Source organism: Myripristis murdjan, chromosome 17, assembly GCF_902150065.1.
Source record: "Myripristis murdjan chromosome 17, fMyrMur1.1, whole genome shotgun sequence".
NCBI lineage: Eukaryota > Metazoa > Chordata > Actinopteri > Holocentriformes > Holocentridae > Myripristis > Myripristis murdjan.
Genome location: NC_043996.1, coordinates 24,159,863 through 24,184,332, shown reverse-complemented (window position 1 = coordinate 24,184,332; position 24,470 = coordinate 24,159,863). Strand labels below are relative to the sequence as shown.

General features: G+C 41.4%; 2 protein-coding genes across 3 annotated transcripts in view; one reads left to right on the top strand and one right to left on the bottom strand.

The window, feature by feature from the left end:
- The window catches only part of gnal2 (guanine nucleotide binding protein (G protein), alpha activating activity polypeptide, olfactory type 2), a 41,557-nt gene extending 34,605 nt beyond the window's left edge, over nt 1-6,952 (top strand). Inside the window, exons 6-12 of one of the 2 annotated variants that reach the window (XM_030074404.1) lie at nt 938-992; nt 1,097-1,170; nt 2,922-2,980; nt 3,182-3,302; nt 3,759-3,889; nt 4,048-4,115; nt 5,583-6,952. In XM_030074404.1, coding sequence (XP_029930264.1) covers nt 938-992; nt 1,097-1,170; nt 2,922-2,980; nt 3,182-3,302; nt 3,759-3,889; nt 4,048-4,115; nt 5,583-5,729 — 655 coding nt within the window. In that variant the 3' untranslated portion in view covers nt 5,730-6,952. The remainder of the gene's footprint in view (nt 1-937; nt 993-1,096; nt 1,171-2,921; nt 2,981-3,181; nt 3,303-3,758; nt 3,890-4,047; nt 4,116-5,582) is intronic. The other variant, XM_030074405.1, reaches the window with a different exon arrangement.
- Nucleotides 6,953-8,838: 1,886 nt separating this feature from the next.
- Nucleotides 8,839-21,861, bottom strand: LOC115375805 (metallophosphoesterase 1). Its single transcript, XM_030075353.1, has 9 exons — nt 20,992-21,861; nt 20,702-20,810; nt 19,971-20,074; nt 18,995-19,075; nt 17,523-17,631; nt 15,052-15,132; nt 12,070-12,192; nt 11,661-11,801; nt 8,839-9,887 (listed from the first exon to the last, which is right to left on the bottom strand). The coding sequence occupies exons 1-9, from the start codon at nt 21,240-21,242 to the stop codon at nt 9,702-9,704; spliced, it is 1,185 nt and encodes a 394-aa protein (XP_029931213.1). The 5' UTR covers nt 21,243-21,861; the 3' UTR covers nt 8,839-9,701.
- Between the last annotated feature and the right edge of the window lie 2,609 nt (nt 21,862-24,470).

The window sequence follows — 24,470 nt, the reverse complement described above, 5'->3', positions numbered from 1 at the left end:
GCTTTGCTCATCAATGTCATTTCAACATAATCTAGCAAGGTTTTGGGCATTCTGACCATTCCAAATTATCAGAATCTGACAGGGCGGGACTCCCAGGAACCAACAAACCAATGCAACCGCAATAGAGGTTGTATCAGGGAAATTTCCATGGGGAAAGAGAAGCAGTATGCTTTGCTGCTTATGCATTATCTTAAGCACTGTGATCGCTGCCTTATTGTGCTGGCATCCTTGTGTGATCCAGACCAACCAGGGGTCTGTGTGACTGTGTGTCCTGAGCCTGCTGTGCTGCAGAGAGGCCCAGCTGCTGCTGCTGCCGCTGCACATGCTCTCAGTAGTGGAGAGACAGCAACAGCAAGCTGTCTAACCTCCACAATAACCGCCTTATGTAATCACTCCAGCTAGAGACAGACCAAAATAGCCCAGGCTGAGCAGCCCTGCCCTCTTGTGGCTGCATGCTGCCGTAGCACCAGCTTGCCAAACCTCCTACAGGGAGGCAGACATGGCGGCCGCCATCATCCACTCACAACATATACTGTAACTCATATGACAGTCTGTGTCGCTGTTCATATTCTACACAACAGATGAGTTTAGTGAATGATCTAACATGTGTTACATGTGATCAGAGGAGCCGGGATTTGTGATGCAGACAGTGTTAAAGGTGTTGTCTGGTTTTAACTTGCTCTGTTTTCCTATTGGTCTAAACAAAAAGTGGCTTAAGGGTTGTTTGTCCAGTAAGCAATTTTGACGGATGCCATTTTTCAAGGAATCTGTATTTATTGACACAACTACCATTCATTTCTTAGTTTTCAATAGTTATGCAGCTCTTTCCCTTGATTTTCTGTGTTCCTGAATCTTGATCATATCTGTTTTCCATGTCATTATGAAATAGCTAGACTGTTATGTGAAATCTAATTCTGTTTGGTGTTTCTCTTTGCAGTTTCCTGGACAGAATTGACTCTGTAAGACAGAGCGACTACACACCAACGGACCAGGTTAGTCTCCCTGTTAGTCTCCTAGATTCAATGCAAGGCATCTCCTCCAAAGTCTTGCCTGTATTAAAGTTACAAAATCATCTGTTCACTTCCCTGCTTTCCAGGACCTGCTTCGCTGCCGAGTGTTAACTTCAGGGATTTTCGAGACAAGGTTCCAAGTAGACAAAGTGAACTTTCAGTAAGTGTTCCTCAGATTTCAGTCAAGCACATTCACATGATAATGGTAACAGCCTCAGTGTGGTTACTTTGAGTTTGCTCTTTGGTGGCGTTTTAGTTGATTCTTGTCGTATTCATTACTGTGAAACATTTTATTTAAGAAATTGAGTAGGTCAAAAAAACAACAACAACAGCATTCTAGCTATGTGTCTATTTGCTAACCTGGGAGCTAGTTAGTGGCTGCTTTTTGCTGTTTGTATCTTAAATTTCTTATATATACTACCTAAAGCATAGATTTCAGATAACATGCATTGACACACATGCATTGGTAACCATGTAGAAGTGCAAATACCTTTGAGGACTTGCTTTTTGATGATCCTTGGGGATGCGTTGTGTTTCTAGCATCACCAGTGTTCCCATAATCATAAGTATAATGATTTTTTACTTTGGTATAATGTGGTTAGTTTTCAGAAGCCTTACCCCAACCTACAATTATTTAGTGACACACCAGCTCACACTTTCTGTTGTCAGTAGGCTGTCTCTCCCGGCAGCGGTTAGGAACATTTACTTTGGAGCTGTGTAGACCACAAGTGTAGAGTTGTGTGTGTGTGTGTGTGTGTGTGTGTGTGTGTGTGTGTGTGTGTGTGTGTGTGTGTGTGTGTGTGTGTGTGTGTGGACTTTGTTTGACTCTGTTGCTTTTCTCAGTTCAATATCATTACAAAATGTAAATGAACAATTTCTGCACATTTTGCACAATAAATGAAGGTCTCTGAGTGAAATGTCACAGTTCTTTTTGTGAATAAAATCAAGACATTGTACAAGATACAGCTGTGTGCGGGCCTACCTCCATTTTAGACACCATTCTGATTTTTTTTTTCTTGGTTGCTGGCCATTCTAAGGGAACAATTTGAAGACATCACTTTGGGCTCTTAGAACTTATGAAAGGCATTTGTCATGAGTTTTAACATTTTATAAATGAAATGATTAATTTAAAATCAATAACAATCAATATCAATAAAATATTCATTAATTGCAGCCCTAGATTTGTGGTGAGAGACTGAAACGTCATAAATTTGTTCTGCGCAACATGTCCATGAAGAAAGCACTGAAGCCCAACGTGCTGAGGTGTTGGAAAAGAGCATCAGCTAACTGTCTAAAACGTCAGCCCCTGCATTTAGCTGCAGTGATTTCTGAGCCAGTTAAGTTATGGACTGTTTATTACAGTTAAAACAGCAACCAGTAAAAGGCTCAAGTAAATGTTGTGTAACTTCTTTGATGATGTCAGTTGAGATGACCCATTGCCGTAGTCGCAAACATAGCACATTTATTCTACAATCTGAAACGGGCCTCTGTATCTGATTCGATGACTGTAAATGATTGATAGATAAGCAGCATGACATGACTGGCCTTTGGGTGTATATTCTTCACCATTCAGCTTTAATAACTTCCAAGCAACCAAGCAGGGTAACACCAGGTATTTAGTACATGCAAATAGGGAGGTTTCTGCATATTATTTATTCAATAATTGATTGTTTGCATATCCAGGTGTTTCCCATTGAGACATCTCGTACAAGGGAAACATGAGACAGGGAGCACATCAGCCTGAAACAGAAATACAATGAAATGTAATGATGGCAAGAATTAAAAATTTAATAAGAATAATCCTTTAAAGGGCTGCCCTGGAAATGCTTTTACACTAACCATCTATGTGCTTGAGGGCAACAGTGAGTGTCTTGTGTATGAGCATGACCCAGTATTTTGTCTCCTCCACAGCATGTTTGATGTTGGGGGCCAGAGAGATGAAAGGAGAAAATGGATCCAGTGCTTTAATGGTGAGACTTTCAGCCTCCTGTGTTTGTTGTTTTATTGAAATAAACACACTGTATGTTGTTTACCAAGTACAGAATGTGTCTCACATACCGTTGATCAGATTTTTTTCTCAAGAAATATTTTCAGCCCGGCACAGTATCATGTTAGCTGGAGTTGTGCGTAATACGTAGACAGTGTCTGATGGTCCTCTGCTCTCTGTCTAGACGTCACTGCTATCATCTTTGTGGTGGCCAGCAGCAGCTACAACATGGTAATAAGGGAAGACAATAACACTAACAGGCTACGGGAAGCCCTGGACCTCTTCCGCAGTATTTGGAACAACAGGTGAGTCAGTACTTTGAATTAACTTTGACCTTTTTGCTCAGAGATAACCAAATTGTCGATCTTTTTCCTTCGGAGCCACGTATGATGTCCAGCAGAGCATTTTCTCTCCATCCCTCCTACTTTGCTACTTTCCTGTTGTCTTAATAAAGACACAGAATTACATAGGTGGAAAAACATTGACTGGTTGATATATAGTATTTAATAAAATGTCAATATGGCCCTGATATCTGTGTAACTCTGCTCTGAACAGCTCATTTTGTGTTAGCAAGGTATCTCACCCCCATGTCAGTCAAAACTTTGAGCATCACTGTGGTTTGTAGTTTGAGGTCAGCTTCCTCCAAGACAGTTGAAGTGGAGGCAGTTCGGCTTTCAAGGGTTTCAGAACCTGCAAAATGTGCCCGTTTTTGTGAACATCCCATTCTCATGGTGTTTGGTATTTATGTATTTCTTTTTCAGATGGTTACGCACTATATCGGTCATCTTATTCCTGAACAAGCAGGATATGCTGGCTGAGAAAGTATTAGCTGGAAAATCCAAAATTGAAGACTACTTCCCTGAATATGCTCGCTACACCATACCAAATGAAGGTTTGTTACTTACCACGTACCTAGCATAGTACAAAAACACCAAACTAATGTTTCCTCTGTAACATAAAAATGATGAGATCACACAACTGAGATCAATACTTTTCTCCAAAATTAAACATAACATATCCAAAATATAACCTTTTCTGTGGTTCTTTCAGCAACTCCTGAACCTGGTGAAGACCCAAAAGTGACGAGAGCTAAGTTCTTCATCCGAGACGAGTTTCTTGTAAGTATGTGTGAGGCCTGACTCCAGTGCAGTGGTGGACAGAGGTCATAACCTGCCGGGTGCCCGAATTACCCACCGGCCTTAGCCTATATTGATACACTAACCAACAAGTTAATGAGTGAAGAAAACATCTAACAACAACAGCACGAGACAAAGCTTTCAGCACTCAGCATTCAGAGGCTTTTCAGCACCAAACCAGTTCAGTTGTAGTTCACATCATGAAATTACTGATGGTGGAGTGGTAATGAAACAAAACAAACGAACAAAGAAAAAAAAAAACAATTGCCAATTAGAGCCTTAGAAAACACATACCAACATAGTATTGTCTTATCTCACCTAAGACAGCATCAGGGTCCAGTGCAGCCTCACGACCAGTTTTCATCTGGTTAATTCATAACTGAGTATTTTTTTAGTCAGTGCCTCTGGGTTGTCTTGCATTTACACTTCTTGCAGCTTGATAAACCAGAGACAGCTGGCCGATGCTCACTTTTGTGGGCAGTTAAAACTGGCTGCAGATGAACTTCTGTGCAACATTACCTCTGAAGTTTATTACATCCTGCCCGTCATACATTCAGTCCTATTATTGTTACTATTAGTAGTATTACTGTATATATATATATCAGTTATCTCAGATCACTGAAGAGACATTAACACATCAGTATGGATGCCAGCTCGTCTGTATTTGAGTATGAATAGTACCCATCAGTTACTTTGTTAATGCACAGTAAATCCATTAATCCCATGGTGTTCAGCGGGCTCTAATGCTTCCCCTTTTGAGATTGTGCATTTGACTCCTGCAGTTTGGTTTACTCCTTCACCCAGATGACCATGTGAGAACAATATTTGTGCCAAATAACCACATTGAGATGCCTGAAAATGCAAGTCTCAGTCCTTTTTCAAACAAACTGCTGTGCTGTTCAACAGGTGTAAGAACATATTCCAAAGAAACTTAAGAAATCAACCCCAAAACATGCTGTCTTTTGAGTATACCATGCTTGGAAAATGTTGACAACAAAATGAACCAAGCACAAACTGAGTCAATATAAGATTAAATTCTTTTTACCCGTAAACAAAAAGTTAAACCGCAGTCTGGACGATTCTCATATTCAGCTGTTTGGTCATGTGCTTTTACCGATACGAAGCCTAGAAAAGGTAAATTCCAGCACAGATTAGTTCATCATGCTTAGCTAAAGTTACAGGGACTGGAACCAGATTTGGTTTTACGTGCCAGCGGTTCTTCTGGGTCTTCATTGTAACACCTTGTGATACTTCATTGATCTCTGAAGGGAAATTGTCTTCACGTGGAGGTCAGAGGTCAGGTTCAGCTGCTGGTAGGAATTCAGTGTCTTTGTTCACCGACACTTCAGCAGGCCGGATACTTGTCGACACAGGAGCCGACTCTCACAGCCTCTGAATGTCCCAGATTCTGTTTCAGCCCTCCTGACGTGTCTCGTCTCTCTCCCTCAGCGGATCAGCACTGCGAGCGGCGACGGCAGACACTACTGCTACCCCCACTTCACCTGCGCCGTGGACACAGAGAACATCCGGCGGGTGTTCAACGACTGCCGGGACATCATCCAGAGAATGCACCTCCGGCAGTACGAACTCTTGTGATGGGAGCGCCTCCATCAGCCTTCTGTGTTTTCTCCACCAGTCTGCATCCTTAACCCCCAGTCCCACCCTGCCCCGCCCCCTGCAGCCCACCCTCTGCCCCTCCAAAAAAGAAAAAAACAAAACCCACCCACCCCTGACCACCTTTCCTGTTGAGGACTATAAAGTACTACTGAAGTGTGTCAAATCCTCTTCCTCTTCTTAAGTTAGCTTTTTGTATTTTTCTTTTTTTTTTTTTTTTGTTTTTTGGAGACCTATTCATCCCCATTTCACCGATGTAAAAGGAAGGTTGGGGAACAAAGTTGTTGCGTGCCGCTTTTTCTTTTTTTTCTTTTTTTTTTTTTTTTGATCTTTTAATCCTTTTGAATGCCTTGATTTTTTTTGTCATTCCACTAAGCCTTGGGCTACCTCCTTATTTCCCCCTCCTCCCTCCCCCCTTCATGCCCTTCTTATTTGACATTAGCTTTGTCATTGGACCTGGACTGGTGGGTGTGGATACGTAAAACACACCTACAGGACCTCAGTGTAGAGGCTGTGTGTGTGTATGTGTGTGTATGTGTGTAAATGTGTGCGTCAGTGAGAAAGGAAGAGACAGGAATGGTGTGCTTGCGAGTGTGTGCTTGTGTGTTTATGTTTGTGTGTCACTTGCCGGTTAAAAGAGCTGGCATCGCCACCATGACCTTTGCCCTTTGCCCCGTCCCCCCCACCATAACAGTTCCTGTACTTCTCCTCTCCACGTGGAAGACGATGAACAGAGAGGAGAGGAGGGGGGGAGAGAAAAAAAAGAGCGGATGAAGAGATAATGCACTTTGCATCAGGTTCCTTAATAACTTTTTTTGGAGGAAGCATACACACAATGTAGCATCACAATATTTATTACTCTGTCACGATGTTAGCGCGCCGAGTTGCAGGGCGGACCGAGCGGCTGAGAGACACACATGTGGAGCGGATGGAGGGAGTGAGCCAGGGGGAGGACGGGAGGACGACGAGGAGGAGGAGGAAAGGGGTGGGGGTGTCAGGAAAATGACAAGAAAGAAGAAGGATTCAAATGAAGGAGAAGGACTGAGCTCTCTGCACCTTAGCCCTGCCGCCGCTTTCAGCCTGGTGTGTCCTGGACGGAGATGGAGCTGCCGCCTCCACAGACTCGGACCTGTCCCTTTTTCCACACAACCATCCTTTTAGCTTAGAGATATTGATCGGGATAGGGTGGGAGGGGTGGGGATGGGAGAGAAAAATGTATTGTTCTCTTTTTTTTTTTTTTTTTTTTTGGTTAACTTGTACACTGTGCAAGGTTGATTTATCCTGTACAGACTGTAAAATGTAATATTATTTTGTACAACTTTATTGAAAGAAAAACAAATCTACTTGTAGATCTTTGTGCCTTGATTATGGCTGTACCTGTAAATGAGCTCAGATGTAAGTATGTTTTCGACTGCGCTGTACAGCTTGATGTCAAACTCTATCGGCAGCGGAAGACTGCGGGTAGGGGACTTTCTCTGTAGAGTTTAGTTTTTTCTGGTTTATAAAAAAAGGAAATGCTGTTTAGTAAAAAATAAAAAATAGGGAAAAAATCCTAAAAACCTGTATACATTATGCAAATTAACCACTTACCTGCAGTGAAGACCAGATGTTGCAGCGCCATGCCTTTTTTTTTGTTTGTTTGTTTTGTTTTGTTTTGTTTTTTTTTCCTCCTTTTTGTTTTGAATTTCACAGCTTTAAACAAACATTGGAAATCCATTGAAAGTGTCCAAATTGCAACCTGGTGTTGTTTTAATAGGAACCAACGTTTTTTCGATATGAAGTATGTTTGAGATCTGTACTGATGTGTGTGCCTGTGCGCATGTGTACATAAAACAAACATAGACTCACAGACGCATTGTGTGCGTGCGTGCGTGTGTGTATGAGAGCGAGTGTACATTGTGTGTAATCTTTTATAAATGTATGTACATGTAAATTTATAGGTCTATATAAATATATATGTACAATTATACATGTTTAATTATGTGTGTGCCTAGGTGTACATACCTATGTATGTATACGGTAAATATGTATACATACACACATAGGAAAGCATGTTTAGAATGGAGATGAATAAATGAGAGCGTGCAATATTAGTAATTCTTTGGTCCTTTGGAGCCATACCCAATGGCACAGGCACTATGAATGTGTGAGCAGCACCCAACAAGACAAGCTCTTCTCCTTGTACAAACAGCATCAGCCTTTTCTTCTGCTACAGTACACGTCTATCCCCAAAAGAGAGTGAACTGACTGGAGGTGCGAAACCTTGTTTGGCCTGGGAGGATGATTAAATGACATTTTTATTTTCTTTAAATAAAGAGGCACATTAGAGGACTTTGCTTTATTTCCATCTTGGTGTCCAGTTGTGTGCAAATTTGTTACCGCTGGGTTATGTCACGGATGCCACTTTCATTTTATTGCAAAGGTTCCTACACAAGTTTTTGACAAGTATAATGGGAAGTCAACCAGAGGATTTCCGGTCAGGCTGGGCGGTAATTCAGTGCTTTTGTTTATCATCTTTCAACAGTCATATCATGATTAAATTATACCGAGTTACCATGACACACCAACTGTTGTCAAATGAAATCTCTCAAACTAAGACCTGATCCAAATTAGCACAAGTGTGAGTTGGGGATTACAGCTTGATCGTACTTTATTATCACCATGCGGTTCAATGAATGTACAAAATACTAAGGATGTTTTGCTCTTTTTAGTGAAGTACACTGATGAGGTGAAGCCACATAAAAGCCATTATTGCATATTGATTTCCCGTATTAAATCTATACCAGTTAAGCTTTTGGGACAACTGCAATGTGGATTGTGCAAAGGGGGCTGCAACTCAAAATCAGTAAAATGTCTACAATGTGTATTTGACATGATTTTGCATATGTTAGCTGATGTTGGTGTCAGAATCATTTCTTTTGATTATGGTAATATTTATTCTGTCCACCTCACCTGGCCCTAATTTCCATGTCTTGAATTATAAGGTGACAACATAACAGTTGAATGTTACGTAATGTATTGTGACATTTTCCAGTGTGAGGAGCGGTCCTCATCCATGCCTGAGTTCCCAATAATCAATCCCTCACACTTGTAAGATGGCAGATTCTGCTTTATTATTATGTACAGTTCATCACAAACTTTTTGGCAATTCAGAACAGTTTGGCAAAAACCCTCACAAACATTTGGCACAAAAAGTCAGCAATAAATATATTAAGATGTGCGTCATAAAAACGAAGAGAAACCAGTGTCAATCTGGATGCATTATCGGACATTAATTCAAAAACGGAAACAACTGTTCAGGATGTAAAACTATCAAAGTGCTTACATCAGATCACAGGTTAATATCAGAGTGAAGAGACATAAACCACCAACATACATCTGACCAGCTAAAACCTCATGTCAGGTCTGAGACAAATGGTATTTACATATACATTTTTGTCGTTTCATCTTGTGTAAATGCCAGATGTGTGAAGTTTTCTACATAGGCAAATAAAATGAGGGCCACACCATTTAGCCAATCACAGAAGAGTATTTGAAAGTCAGTGAAATTCACTTTTCTGTGCTTGACAGTTCACCTGACAGTTTTCCTGATGTAGCAAACCCATCCATCTGGTTCTCCAAAAAGAAGTTAAAACAAGTGTCAGTAATAATTTGAAAACTATTTGGCTCATGTCAGCTTTGTCATCACTATAACCCCATTATTATCATCATCGATATCACAAGTAATCAAGTTTGAGTGTTTTAAGACCTTTAAAATATACATTTTTATGTGCTGGATGTCCTTCACAGTGCAGCAAAATATTTTGACAACCAAATCAAGGTAGTGTGAACACATTTTTGGCCCATTCGGTAGAGGAACGTCACATTTGCAAATCCTCAAATCAAGTATTTATTTTACCATCCCCGGTGGGCTGGTGGCTGCGGCCCGGCGCTGGGTGAGCTGGGAAACGGAGTTCACAGGGACTTGTGCTTGCCCAGGAGGCAGAGGCTGAAACACTGCAGCAGGCCTTTCATCCACAGACAGTGAGCCAGGAACAAGAAGAGCAGGCAGGCGCCGGCCGAGCAGTAGACGGCGATGACCGTGCTCTCCTCCGGGAGGAAACACTTGGACAGAGCGTAGCTGCCGGCTGAGAACGACGCCTGGAGGAGGGGGAGTGGGATAGCACTGGTGAATTTTATGGGTTCAGAGGTGAGGATTTCAGTGCTGTCAGGACAAACAGATGTTTTGGCTCTCCTCACTTCACATTACTGGTGGATGACACACTTTGGCAACACTTTGTTTCAGGAGCAGACCGATAACAGACCGATACATCCGCAGACTTTTGGTATCGGGCCAATATCTGCTTTTAGAAACCACATTTGTATCGTTCCAATATTATTTTTACTATCTGTATTTGGCTGACTGTGAATTTGGCACTTGTGTGACCTTTATTCTTGGAGTGTGTCACTTAAGATGAGTGCAAAATTTTGCAAACAAAGTAAAACTAACATGATCTTCTGTTTAAACAAAACTGTCTTAAGATAAGCCTGTCAGACAAGCCAAACCTGTTTTGAACATGCATTTGTATTACGATTCTTAACAAAAATGCACATTATTATCAGCTCTTATGGGTGTTAAGATACAGTGTGTATTGGTATCAGCCTAAAAAACATATCAGTACATCCCTACTTGATTTGCATAGTTCAGTGTTCATTCAACTATGCCTCTTGTCTGTTTGACTTTAGTCTAATCCTAACCCATATTATCAATACCTCTAGATTTACTTTTCAGTCACATTTTTAGCAACACATTAGAGCCACTTGACAGTAAGATAATTATCAGTGCTGAACGTTTTTTTTCTTTGTTTTTCAAAAGTGAACCAAAAATGTGCACCTTCTCTTAATGTTTTTGCACATTTCCTCCCTCAGAGTCCAGCCTTTGCTGCACTTTTATAACATCAACTGAAGCGATAAAGGGAAAGTTTGCATAATACACAAGATAAAATAATAAGTTTGACAAAAGGACAGGTCATTACAAATAAATTAATTAATTAAAAAAAACCACAGGATTCTCACTCCATCAAATGTAAAATTCCCTGACTTTTCCATGATTTTCTAAAACATGAATTGTGAGGGTTTCTTTCCTTGACTAAAATTTAAAACACACCAAAACAATTAACAACAACAGTCATGTTGGTGGATAACTTGTTGCAGATTTTTTCCCTTATTTTCTTATTTTACAAGGAAATTAGTTATGCATTTATTTACTTATTTCAATACTTTGAAATTCCTTACTTTACTGATCTGAGATAGACTTTTCAAAAGCCTTATAGACATGGAAATGATCTTTTTAAGGCACATAAACATAAAAAGGTGGAGGGCACCTTTATGGGACTGATCTGTCCATGATGTCCATTTTTTTCCGGCACAGGTGAGATCACAGCTTGTCAAATAAATTAAACTTTGACACAGAAGTCTGGCATGCACTGAATTTTCTCTAATGCGCAACGATGCATTAGATATTTGATTGAACAGGTAGAGGTCGGAGGGATTACTCTCTTATTTTGTTCAAAAAAATTAATCAGCGTGAAAGCTACTGTTCATCCATCATCTGGACGGTTGTACGCCGTGAGGTAAACATGAGGAGTTTGCAGTCTGCATCCTTTTTTTTCTCTTCAAAATAATAATTCAGATGTTGTCAGATGTTGATGCTGAATCTAATAGAGGATTCTGTCTGTACAAGTGTTATCATTTTCTCTTCCCGGGGAATTAGGTTACCCACAATCCTCCAAATGCCATTTATGTTTTATTTTTGTCCTAACATCATTTCCTAAAAAGCATTTGTCTTTTTTTTTTTTTTTTTTTTTTTACACCATATGGTGGATAACTATTTTTGGAGCAAAACTCTTCACATCACAGCGGTGTCATAGTTACCAGGATGAAGCTGGGGTTGTTGCGGTTCCTCCAGTTGAAGGACGGCACGCTGATTTCTGGGTACTTGTTGTCATGGAGAACCTCGCATCCGCTGTGGGTGTGGCCACTCAGGATGAGGCGGGGCTTAAACCACTGCAGTAGCTGAGCAACAAGAGACAGTGGACAAGCCGGTGTTTTAACATGTAGCCGAGAGGAAACCGGTTGCTGCTCGCTTACATCATCAATTTCATCATCATCATCATCATCATCTGTTATTTCTGTACGGGACTCATTCTGACAGCAGGCAGCAGTGTTGTATTTTCACTGGGTAACGCGGCTTCAGAGGAAATCTGTGCTGCGAGAGAGAGAGACGGGGGGAAAAAAAGAAAAAGAAACGACAGGCAGTGTGGTTGGAGTGCTGGATGCTCACCCTCTGGGAGGCCTCTTTTGACAACACGTCGTACTTCTCTCTGAACAGCAGATGTCGCTCTTCAGGCGGTGCAGCGTCCTGGCCCGTGCAGCCGGCGTCGCTCACCCGGTACAGAGGGTAGTGCTGGGGAGCAGAGCAGCCAGTCAGGGGAACAAGCGACCTTTGCTCATGTGTGGAAAAGAAATATGAAGCTCTGACAACAGCCGCACATGTGCAGCCACTAACCAACTCTATTCTTTAAAATGGATGATATTAATAATGATAATCACATCATTTGTATTGGTGAGTTTTGAGAGGAGATGCCAAAGAGGACGCTGCGTTTGCCTGCCTGAGATCTCGAGGCCCGAACAGCACTCTGAATCTCTCTCAGCACTTCAAGGCAACATGTGTCGACCCTCTCCAGTGATTTCATGACATTTGCAAAACCCCTTAAAACTGTTCGCTGATGTATAATTTGGTGCACTCTAAAATCCGACCTGCACAGCGCCAGTGAAAAGAAAATCTTACTAATATTTCTGGCCACATTAATCATTGCATCACCTCATTTTTACCTTAGAATGAAGACTGCGGCTGAAGATTTCACTATATCAGTCACCTGTTTTCTCTCTCTCTTTTTTTTTTTTAGATTATTATTTTTTGGTATTATTAGACAGACAGTGAATCGAGAGAGGGAAGGCAGGGCAGACAGAGGAGATGACATGCAGCAAAGGGCCTGGGCCGGATTCAAACCAAGGACACTGTGGCCAAAATAGCTTCAGTAGTAAAAGTTACCAAGGCATCCCTCTTTTTTTAATCAGCTTAAAGTATAGAAATCCTTAAAGTGTTCAGTAATACATAGGAATAATTCATATCTGTATACTATTTCCTCAAAAATGTATGATAACTGCAATATCACATGAAACGTGTCATAAAATGCAGCGCTTTGGCCAAAAGAAGTCACTTTCTGGCAGGGGAGCTATTCTCGGCACCGCACCGGTCAGTGCCGTCCTCTCCGTTTAAATCTGGCACACAAACCAGCACATGCCGGTTGTGCTGTGCTGACTCAGCATTAGAGGAGAGGATGACCACGTGCTCTGCATCATGACGGTGACCACAGAAATAAACAAGAACTTGATGTCAGTCACACTGACACACTGAAAACTTAATGTAGGTCTGCTGCTCCTGTTCAGACCTGCAGTGTGAGTTTGATGTTTGGCCTGGACGGCACCACCGCGTCTCCCAGTGTCTGATCAGCTGGGCAGGAGTCATGTAGAGTATAAACTGCTTACATTCCATTTTTTTTTTTTGCCCTTGTCACCATGTAATATGCAGCACATCCAAATGGAGAGTGCCCATTATCTCCTCCAGTGACAGTCAAAATGATGCTGCGTTCAGGTGGATCTCATCTCCTGCTGAAGTCAGAAAACTGTCTCCTGACCTGCTCATCATCACCAGGTGTTTGTGTTTGGGTGGTAATGGACTCACTGATGCACACTGTCCACTTTATCAGCTCCACCTGTACAGTCTAATGCAGTTCAGTGCAGCAGCTCTGCCATCAATTCTACCTTTTAACAAAGTTCATCATGTTCAGTTCTTGTGTTGACTTTGTGGAGAATGTGTCAACTTAATTCTATGTTTATTATTGAGGTTGTAGTTTGCAGAGATCTTGCACTGGACTACGTTATATTGAGAGGTGTTTCTAATTTTTTGTCCTCCCTGTTTATATGCGTGAGGAGAGACAGAATAGTGGAAACACCTCTGAGTAAAATGCAGTCCAGTCCAACAGCAGCACTAACTATGAGCTCAGTGCCAAACACAGAATTGAATGAACACCTCTGTTACTGTGACAGAAAGAAAACCTGAGCATTACAGGCAGCAGGAAAGCAAACTTTAAGGCGAAACATTTGGATTGGAATGTATTAAGATTGTGCAGGTGGACCTAATAAAGTGGATGGAGCAGTATCTTGTGTGCTGGCTGGCCTGCACTGGGTTAAAATCATTTACACACATTATAAAGCCTGGGCTTAGTGCTCGTATTTAATTTCCACTGTTCGACTGCTGATTTCTGGCGCTGACAGGTGGGTGCTCGAGTTGCCGAGGATCATCCAAACGCACCGTGAGTCTGACCTGTGGAGCAGGTGTGACCTTTCCGGTAATTTCAAACAAAAAAAGAATAGATGCTCTGGCAGAGTCACTCAAAAAAACTCCTGAATTTCTTATGGATATTATTGGGTTTTTTCTGTCTCAGAATTTTTGATTTTCTTCATTTTTTTTATGCTTTTCCTTGCCACATATTTGCCATTTTTCCAGTTCCATTTTTGTTTTCATTGTTGGTTACTATATTTGTTTCATATGTAGAGTAATCTTACTTATTTACTTTGGCTTGTATTTGTCTTTTGGTGTTATCGATACAACGTGATTTTAATCATTGCTTGTTTTTATCGTTGCTTTTGTTGCGTGAACCTCAGGAAGCTTACAGACTTTCGGGAGGCTGATGGCAACCAGAATAAAGAATAGTGTGAAGTGTGACCTTCCTCAGGCTGCAAATGAGCAAATTACATCGCCTCGGCCACAGGTGTAATCAATGGGAAATGATTAGGTGATAGGTCCTTGTCAACTGTCTTGTCTGTAAGGAAATCACTGGTTCACCTGGTAAAATAGTAAACAGTAATACCAAATAGTACTATTAATTACTTAATTACTAAATAGTAACAGTAAAATCTACCCAGCGACACCTGGCTCAACCAATCCAGGCTGCTAATTCACCTGCCAAACTCATTGTGATTGGTCAGAAAATCATACATCACATTGTGAGATGAACTGAAGATCGTGAAATCACTGGAGTCAATGGATTAAAGTTAAAAAAAAAAAGAAAAAAGAAAATACAAATGAGCCAATGAAGAAGCCAACTTTTCCCAGTTCAGTTTTTGTGGCCGTGAGAAGTTTATTCCAGTCGTGTTAATGACAGCAAAGTGGAAACCACCCACGCTGACGTGTGTGTACCTGTAACATGACGGGCGGTGTGGGAGGATAGAGCTGCGAGCCTTCACAGTTGTCCTTCACGCTGCCGCTGGACTGCACGCTCTACACACACACACACACACACACACACACACACACACACATCAACTATTCATTGACTGTCTTGTCTGCAATCACATGCTGCACTCCTGAACACCAGTCAACATTTTTATTTCATGTCCGTCTCCTCCCCCCTGCCTCTGCTCGGGGAGGACGGCGACTGTTTACAGGCAAAAAGTCTGTCAACAGCCACTTTTATCACGCCGCCTAAACTCCTTTTCCGAGCCGTTTCAAGATCTGTGGAGGCTGCAGATACTGCTGATGTGTCAAAGAACAAAACTCTCATCCCAAGTATGATTGGATCACAGATATAGAATCAGGATTTTTTTTTTTCTCTTTAGCAATTCAAGAGTTTTTTTTCCCCCCTCAGTCTTTTCATCACTTGCCTCACGTTTTTCACACCACATGAGCACTTGTGGAGTTCGTCTGAGGTTCTGACAGGCTCTCAGTGTGTGACTGACTTCCAGAAACTAATGGGGATGTCGGCGTACTCGGAGTTTTGGTAGTTAATTACTGTAGTGCTTTCCTGTCTGGTCCACCTGAGAGCGCACTGGGCAGATTACAGCCCGCCTGCTGACAAAGACCAGCCGGAGACCGCACATTACCCCGTCCTAAAACCTCCTCGCTGGCTTTTAATGGCATTTTAAGATTCTTTTATGAGTGAATAAATCTCTAAATGGCCTCAGCCCCCGATACAGACATGTGCCCCGGCGGTCACTCGGGTCCTCCGGTTGCTCCCAGGAGAGGGACCAGGGCGTCTGGCGAGGCAGCATTTTGTGTCTTTGGGACGGCCTGCCAGAGGACCTGAGCACCGCGTCGCCACTTAATGCATTTAAAAGGAATTTTCAAACTCACCTCTTGAGCCTAGCTTTTAACCTCAGGAGTGGTTTTAATATACAATTGTATTCTTCAATCTTTTTATTTACTTCTTAATTATTTCATTAACTGTTTTAATGTGTTTTAAATTCCTGTGTTTTTATATTACCCTTTGTTTCTGCTCTTTTTTATTTTGTCGAGTACTTTGAATTACCGGTACATTTCTTTGTATGAAAAGTGCTATATGAATAAAGTTTAATACCAATCAATACCGGTGAAACTCCATGATTCTCAACACCTGATTTGATAGCACAGCGAAGGCTTGGTATAAATATTAACAGGGAAACAGAAACTTTGACCCACAGCCTTCAAACAGAAAACAAGGCAACCCAACTAACTAGTGGTTTCAAATCAGAGGAGCTGAATGAAAATGTCCTGTTGTGATGGTTTTATCTGCTCTCATTTTGATTTACACTCCTATAAACTGCAGCTTTAAGTGATTCAGGTATTTGAATAAGGCAATAAGAACACAGAGCGAGGCAGGGCTGGCCAAATTCTCCTATAATGGTATTGATATTTAGATCTTTAGTCCCTATTTTCTTCGTAAAAAAAAAAAAAAATCCTTGTGGCGATGTGGATATGATGACTAAGCAGGTAGAGGCGAATAACAGAGCAGCTATAAACATCTAATACGTTCAGAAAACTCCAGGAAAACCAGGAAAAGACAACACAGCATGTCACCATATTGTGATATAAAAAAATACCCTCATATTATCATAATACCCTCATATTACAATAACAAACAATAATAAAAGTCAATACTACTCTGGCAAGTTCACCTTAATTCAGTTTATAAGTATATATAGAATATATATCAACACATAATTAAAATAAATATTTACATCTATATATTTTTTATTTAATTATATATAGATATATGTTCTATGTATACTTATAAGCTGAATTATATATATTATAAAAATGTTTTTCCATACAGCTGACAGTCTCTGCCACCCAGTCAGCCACATTGAAATTATATTAAAAATCATAAATTATGAATTTACATCTATTCCATATATGCATTTTCTATTCTGATGTTTTGCAGATATATTTCATTATACATACAGTTTATGCAAAGGTTCAAAGGTGAAAGATCTATAGATATTCTGTAGATATATTTTAGTATATATATATATATATATATATATCTATATATATATATATATATATATATATTTTATTATTACTCTTATAGTGGAGGCAAAGGTTGTTCTTCTTTCTTATATTCTTTGTACTGATCCACTGTGTTGATTGTGTTATTTGTTGTGTTTTATTTTTCTTAAGATACAGATTTCTCTTTTGTGTTGTCTAATATTATTCCTGCATAACGTCTGCTCAACCTGCTGCTGCATGACTTTGGGATCAATAAAGTACATCTATCTATCTATCTATCTATCTATCTAAACAGTAGTTGAGTTGATTGGTTCAATTGGCCACTGGTATTGTTTTCAAAACCCTGGTGTTGACTTGCCACCACAGTATTGATCGTTGTCTTATCGCAGGAATCTGATCCCCACCTGAAGAGAGCAGTTGAGGTCTCTGGAGAGTTTGATCAGCTCCCTCTCCACCGACTGGCAGATCGGACAGCCGTCACCATGAAGGGCCACGCTGTTCACCAGCAGAAAGCTGAGGAGACACACAGCAAAGCACCATCAAACACACATTATCACACCGGGATGATTTCTACAGCGGCTTACTGGGGCCACTGCAGGGAGAAAAAAAAAAAAAAACTACAGAGCCGGGGGAGGAGAGGGTAACATTCTAAGGGGAAAAAAAAACAACAGAGATTAATGTCGTATATTGATGAGGAAAAAACCTCTGAAATTCTTAAAGTTTTTTTCTCTGAACAACACCCCTCTCCTCCCCTAGCTCCATAATTTTTTCTCTATGGCCCTGGTACGCCGTCGTAGATTTCTAATAGTTCAGAAATGTCGTGGTTTGATCCGTTTCTCTCAGGTGAACCAGACTCAGAACGCACACTGAGGTTCAAGTTAATTTCCAGGCTTCATCACAAAGGCCTCTCTGACAGGCCTGAGCAGATTACAGAGAAAAAAAATCCTGTTGAAATGCTGCTGCACTGCACAGTTTCATTTTTTTTCTTAATGAATTAAAAAGAGGCATCGACATGTTGATGAATGATGTTGTGAAAATGCAAGTTTTTTAAAATCATGATTATTATGTAAATCTGGGGTTTGTTTTTCTCTTTATTATAATTGTCTGGTTTCAGCTTGTCAGTCTAGATTAATTTCGTATTAGAAATATTTAGTTATAGTTTCTATTTAGTTTCAGTTGTTACTTCAGTATTTTTAGTTTTTATGGTAGGGGAGGTATTTTAAAAGAATTTAATCCTGGAAGTTAAGAACAGACATTTTGTAAATGTTTGTAACAGGTATTACGTAATACAAATATTAAATCAGATATTTTAAGGATTCCTATTTTTCCCATTCATAATTCCTTCTAAATTTGTCATTCCTAATCCAATTTTCTTCTCCCCCTCCTAACAAACAAACAAAAAAGAGACTAGACATGACTTCACCAGGCCTATATTCTTATTTTGGTTTAGTTTGAAAATAGTTTTGGTTCAGATTATGATTTTGACAGGGAGCTGCTTTATTTTTTATTCCAGATTACAAGTTTTAAAATTCCATCTGACAGTTTTTACATGTAGCTTTCATCCTAAATTTGGTTCATAATATCCATAATATATAATAACATAATAACCTTGTTTCACATGTGTCACCCAATGCAAATAAAATCCCATCTATCTATTTTCTTTATCGTTTCTCACACAGCATGCCTTGACTTCTCCTTTTGTGTGTTTATTGTCAACACATCAACACATATTTCAGGCCACAGGATGCTAAAACTGGTGTCGGGCTCAGAGGCACTTTGGCACACAGGGGATTAAGCCTGTGACCTCTGAATCCCAGGTCCTCCGTGCAGCTCTGCGTCAAGTCCTGGGCAGCCCAGTTTGACATTTGTTACTCACTTGACTCCCTTCTTGGTGACGATCCTAGTGGAGGTGGCGTTGAAGACTTTCTCGAAGCGCTGCAACTTGAACCAGTCCATCCTGCAGAGACAGAAGTGCACATCACAGGCCGCTCTCCTCAGACCTGCTGCGCTGTCGCTTTCTAAAGCTCCAGCCGTATATCATTCCACTGTTACATAAGAGGTGTGCCATTTTACTTCCTGCTGCAAATGTCGTATCAAAGCACATTTAAGCCACTGCATGTCTCCCTAATCCTGCCTATCCTCTCCATGAAATCACAGGCAAAAAGCACCATAGTGTATAGATTAGTGCATCTCAGTATAATGAGGCACGCTGCTGATTCCCTTTCCTATGATGTTAAGAAAAACAGTTTCCAACAAAAAAAATCACATATATCTGACTGAAATTTTAAGTATTTGTCTCATCAAATATTTTCCTCAAAGGAAATGTAATATGGAGGAAGCCAATCTGCTCTTTTTGTGTACCGGCTTTGTTGCATGAATATACAAGGCTTTGTGTGATGTTTTCAAGCAACCAATAACTTCCGCCTCCCTTGGAGCTGAACTTTTTAAGTCAAGGACTTCCCAGCAGACACACATGATAAGCTTTCATCCCTATGAACGCGATCTGAGAACACTTTTGTGGTCAGATTTGACTGCATGCATAATTTTGTGACTAGAATAATGAATCCATTAATCAAAACTGTCACTCTCATACATTATACCACCCTGCCAATGTCTAGGGAGTGAAGAAACAGTGGAATTAAACTAGGCTACAACTCATTTTGCTGGGGACCATCTTGAAACCACTCAGGGAGCCTCTTCACTCCCCAGACAGGAGTCTAGGAACCACTGCCATATGTAGTTTTTTTTTTTTTTTTTTCTCAGAGTGAGCCTGATAATGATCTACAGAGCCAGACGGTATCAAAGATCAAAGGTTGTAGCCAATAAAATGAGACTGTAAAGCATAATCTTACTCGTAATGGAAGCCGATGTCATGATTTCCAACAAGCACAACCAGTTCAGTGTCAGTGGTATGCCTGAACATCCTGTGGAAACGGCGCACATCATCCTCCCAGTCCTGTAGGATGAACAACACAGGCAGCATTGTAGCGTCTGCCAACAGTTTTCAATTATCCCTTATGGAAAACTCCCCTGGGAAACCCATGAGAGTTAATGGGATCCCTGCGGGTCACCACGGGCTTTGATTTAGATTCTTTAATCATATTTGTACCTGCAGGGGACCAATATCTCCTATTAAATACCTTCAGCTACATCTTGATGTCCACTTCTACCAGATTTACATCATGGTTTCCATAGTGATATGTATCGAAATTATCCCTGTTGCCATGTTTAATATTTCTCTTTCATTTTGTGTCAAGGACAAATTCAAGGGTTTGGATTCTTCCTCTGGCAAAATAGCCATGGCATACAAATTAAGACATGAATGCCTCTCAGTTCAGAAAATTAATGAGAATCTAGTGAGTGCTTCACTGCAATCATATTTCATGGTATAGGAATTCCCATGAATTAGAGTCAGAAGGACGCAGGTCGCAGCTGCCCTGTCTGTTTGGCTTGGAGTGACAACCTGCATGCTCTTGGGCCTGCATGGCTCACGAAAGCTGGGGACCGGTGGCCCTGTGCATGCACATATTGCATAAACATCATCAGTGTTGGAGACAAAGCAGCGTGAAGGAGCTCTGCATACCTTCTGCGAGCTCCACTTGCCTTCGTCGAAGATATCCCCGAGAATAAACACTATTTCGGGCCTGAGCAGCCACAGTGCGGTCTGGAAAGCCCTCTCCATCTGCCATTCCCTGTGCGTTTGGACACATGTCGGTCACCGGTGTTATTGTTGTTTACAAATCACTTCTGCAGAGCTGTGTTGACCACATGCAAGAGGGGGTGGGGGGTAGGGGGGGAGTGGGGGCCGGGAGAGGGGAGGGGGGATTTGAGGGATTGCATCGAGATTACAGCAATGAATGAGTGCTGAAATACCTTCTCAGCTTGTCGAACCAGTGTCCCCCGACGGCTCCGAGAAGGTGCGTGTCCGACAGCACCATTGCGCGAAGAGTTGAGTCCATCGGCCGGCCGTCAATGCCCTCTCCCCCACGCACATGACTGATCTTCGGCCAAGCACACTTCAGGATCGTCGGGAAATAAATGAGGTACTCGCAGAAGAAGAAAACGCCGCTGACCACGAAAATCAGCACGACCACAGCGATCCATCTGGCGCTAAACCTCGGCATTTCTTTGTTATTCGGCTTTTGGGATGCCCTGAACTGGCGCACTGGTGATGGAGCGGTCCATGAGGCATCTTCCCCTTTTCCAAACCTCAGTGTTTTTTTTTTTTTTTTTAGGTTTCCAGCCTGATGCTCATGGCACTTTGCTCGGCAGCCGCACCGGTTAACTATCCCGTCTGGTCTGGCTGAATGAAAAAAACAAATGTCCCCTGCGCCTCTTCAGCCTGTGGTCACAGAGCCAAACGAGCACTCAGCCGCTGATTTCGCAATCGGGGCGCTCTTCTCAGCTCTCACTAGTGCCAAGTTAGACCAAACGAATGAAGGACTTCCGGTCATTAATCTCGAAATAAAATCAGAGTCAGAAATACTTTATTGATCCCCAGTGGGAGATTGTGTCAGATGCAGTCGCTCAAACTCCCAAGAGAAGAATATAGCCTAATATGAGCACAAGAAATAAGCAATACAAAAACATGTCCACTGAAATTTTGTAGAAAAAATGCATGTGCATTATGTACACAAATACACTATGTAGGCCTATTACACCCTCATTATTGAACAGTCTTTCACCCTAACATTTAATCGGCCAGGTTTGCACATATAAGGACTGCAGCGGCGATTTAATCACATTACACATGGTATCAACTCAAAATCAAGCCTAATAAAGAAGAAGAGAAAATGGTGGCATTTAAAATAGGCTATAACTAACAGAACGAGGTGTCAGGTTTAAAGTAGTTGGGTAATTTGAATTTATCAAGTGGTACGTCCTAGGTTCTGTAGTTGCAGTAGGCTACGTTGCGATGTGATGCTCTTTACACCACAAAAGCAACTGTTCGTTCTGTTTTCGTGCCAACTTCACACTTTTATTTTGAAATCAAAACCCTACAACATCCGGGATTTTTCTGGGGAACCATCATGAGCTTGACGCAGTCTCTCTGCTGTATGAGGCACTCAGATTGGCGGCGGTTTTGTTCGTGTGTGTGTGTGTGTGTGTGTGTGTGTGTGTGTGTGTGTGTGTGTGTGTGTGTGTGTGTGTGTGTGTGTGTGTGTGTGTGTGTGTGTGTGTGTGTGTGTGTGTGGAAGGCGGGGGGGGGGGGGGGGGGGGGGGCGTCTCAAGGGACTGTCAACACTTAAACAAAAACGAGTGAAAGCCAAGTGGGGCTGTGCGCTGTTATCTCTCGGCCTGGTTACGACTTGACTGCCGTGTAAAACTATTATTGAACTATTAATAAATAGCTCTTTTGATCAGTTGCAGAAACTGTGGCATCTGCATTAGCAGGATGACAAAATTCCTCAGTTTGTACCCACAGTGTGAGGGATGGAAAGACGCCAGCAGCCATGCGACAAATGAGTTCAGCTGATTAAGAGAAGAAATCTAATTACCGGCGCTTGTTAGGAATAAGAGCCGATGAGGAGTTTTGACAGAGAGGATTTGCGTCTCAGACATTCTCGGCGAACTACTCCAACAAGATCCCTGCAGCTTCTAATTGTGGCTGTCAGCGCCGAGCAGAGTTTTACCTGCGAAACCAGTCGGTTTGCATAATTGCACTTGTTAATTTGCGGTGAAACACCTGCTTCTTTGTTCGGCTGCTTGACGCAGTTGCTGAATCTGGTCAAACAGCTGATTGTTCTTGATTTGGGCGCAACAGCAACGAGGCCAGCATTTGCTGCTGCTGCAGCCGCCCACTGCGCTGCTGTCTGCGGCTGAAACTCAAGGCCGCGGCGCACACACTGCGACTTTTTGTTCCTCTGCAATTCGAGGAAGTTGCAAGAAGAAATATTTAACAGAAAGAGATTCTGAAAACGGAAACTGTTGCAAGAATGGGAGAGGCAGCTCAGTTCACACTTAAAAAAAAAAAAAAAAAAAAAAAAAAGGATTTCTGTTGCATGAATCCAAAGGGTGTGGACTGGACTCTGATTTATTGCAGATGTACAGTTTGGAACTGCTCCACTGTCAACAGATGCAAGGTTTTATAGATATATAGACTCCTTGTGTTATATTTTGCACTGCGTGTCAAAGTCATAACACTATAGTGAGCTTCAAAATAGTTCACATGAAGATACTCAAGTTGCATTGGCCTACTTCTCTCCTTTTAGGCTGAGATTGTCCTTGGCCATAGCACACACAGCTGAATGTTGTATTTAAGGGTGTTCTCCTTTGGAAAAAAACAAAGAAAATAAATGAATGTCCCCTTGTGATACAAATCACTTGTTGATTTAGCTGTAGTGCACAGCACAGCTGGCCTCACAGCTAAAAATGCAACAGATGAAAACCACCACCAGCCCCCAGATCTACATGAAACCTCCAGCACACAACAGCAATCTGGTTTCTTGTGTGCATGTAAATGTCGTCGGTGATACAAATTTGTGAGGACCAACAGAAAAACAAACCGATGGTTAACCTAGCAAATGAAAGCATGCAAATTAGTTTCACATGGCAGCGGAAAGAGCCTGTGGCCTTTTCACCAGGCTTTAACATCTCACTGTGAGTGACAGAGGAAAAACGCTCTCTGTGGCTGCGGCAGACCAGGTTTCACTTCTTCTAAAACGAGACACGCTCTCGCTCCAGATCCTCACGAGAAGCAATTTGTTCAACTGATGTACTCGCACTTGAATTTGGACAGGATGTCAGCAGAAAAAAAAAAGAAGTAACACTCAGCTTGACTTTCCTCAGAGGTCCTAACAGTCTCACAGTGGGTGTATTTAAATGTTTCTAACCAGCTTGTTTGTTGAATAAAAAAAGATGGAGCTGAAGTATGTGATAATGGATCTTTAGTAATGCACCTGCAATTTGCTGACTATATTTTCCCAGAAAATGTGCACAGAGAATTATCTATTTTCTAGATGCGGCTATAAGATTCACAGCCAGAATCAATTTGTAGGAGGAACACAACCTTACAGATTCAGAAGTGGGTCATTTGTCCAGGGGCGTTTTAGTTCGATGTGCTGCTTGGGGCCATGCGGTTCGTGGAGATGATTTACTGCTGTTTCTTCAGAATATCGATTTATATTCAGCGTCTGCATTGGTGAAGCTTTTAAAATTTGCGCACACACAAAAATGTGGAGTACTGTTGTCTCTGTGTAAAAGATACAGTCTGCCAGGGCTTTTGGATCTGTGTGGCAGTAACAAGTTTTTTTTTTTTTTTTTTTTTTTTTTTTAAATATATATTTCTGTACAGATTTCAGACCAAACAAAAGCATTCATTAAAGGCACAAGTGAAGCTTGAAGGCCAAGCG

Excerpts from the sequence above, each read along its gene's own strand:
- LOC115375805 (XM_030075353.1), bottom strand. The coding sequence starts at position 21,242 with ATGCCGAGGTTTAGCGCCAGATGGATCGCTGTGGTCGTGCTGATTTTC. Across the intron at positions 12,193-15,051 it reads CACCGCCCGTCATGTTACAG|CACTACCCTCTGTACCGGGT; the intron begins GTACACACACGT and ends TCTGCTCCCCAG. Across the intron at positions 9,888-11,660 it reads ACAACCCCAGCTTCATCCTG|GCGTCGTTCTCAGCCGGCAG; the intron begins GTAACTATGACA and ends CCCCTCCTCCAG.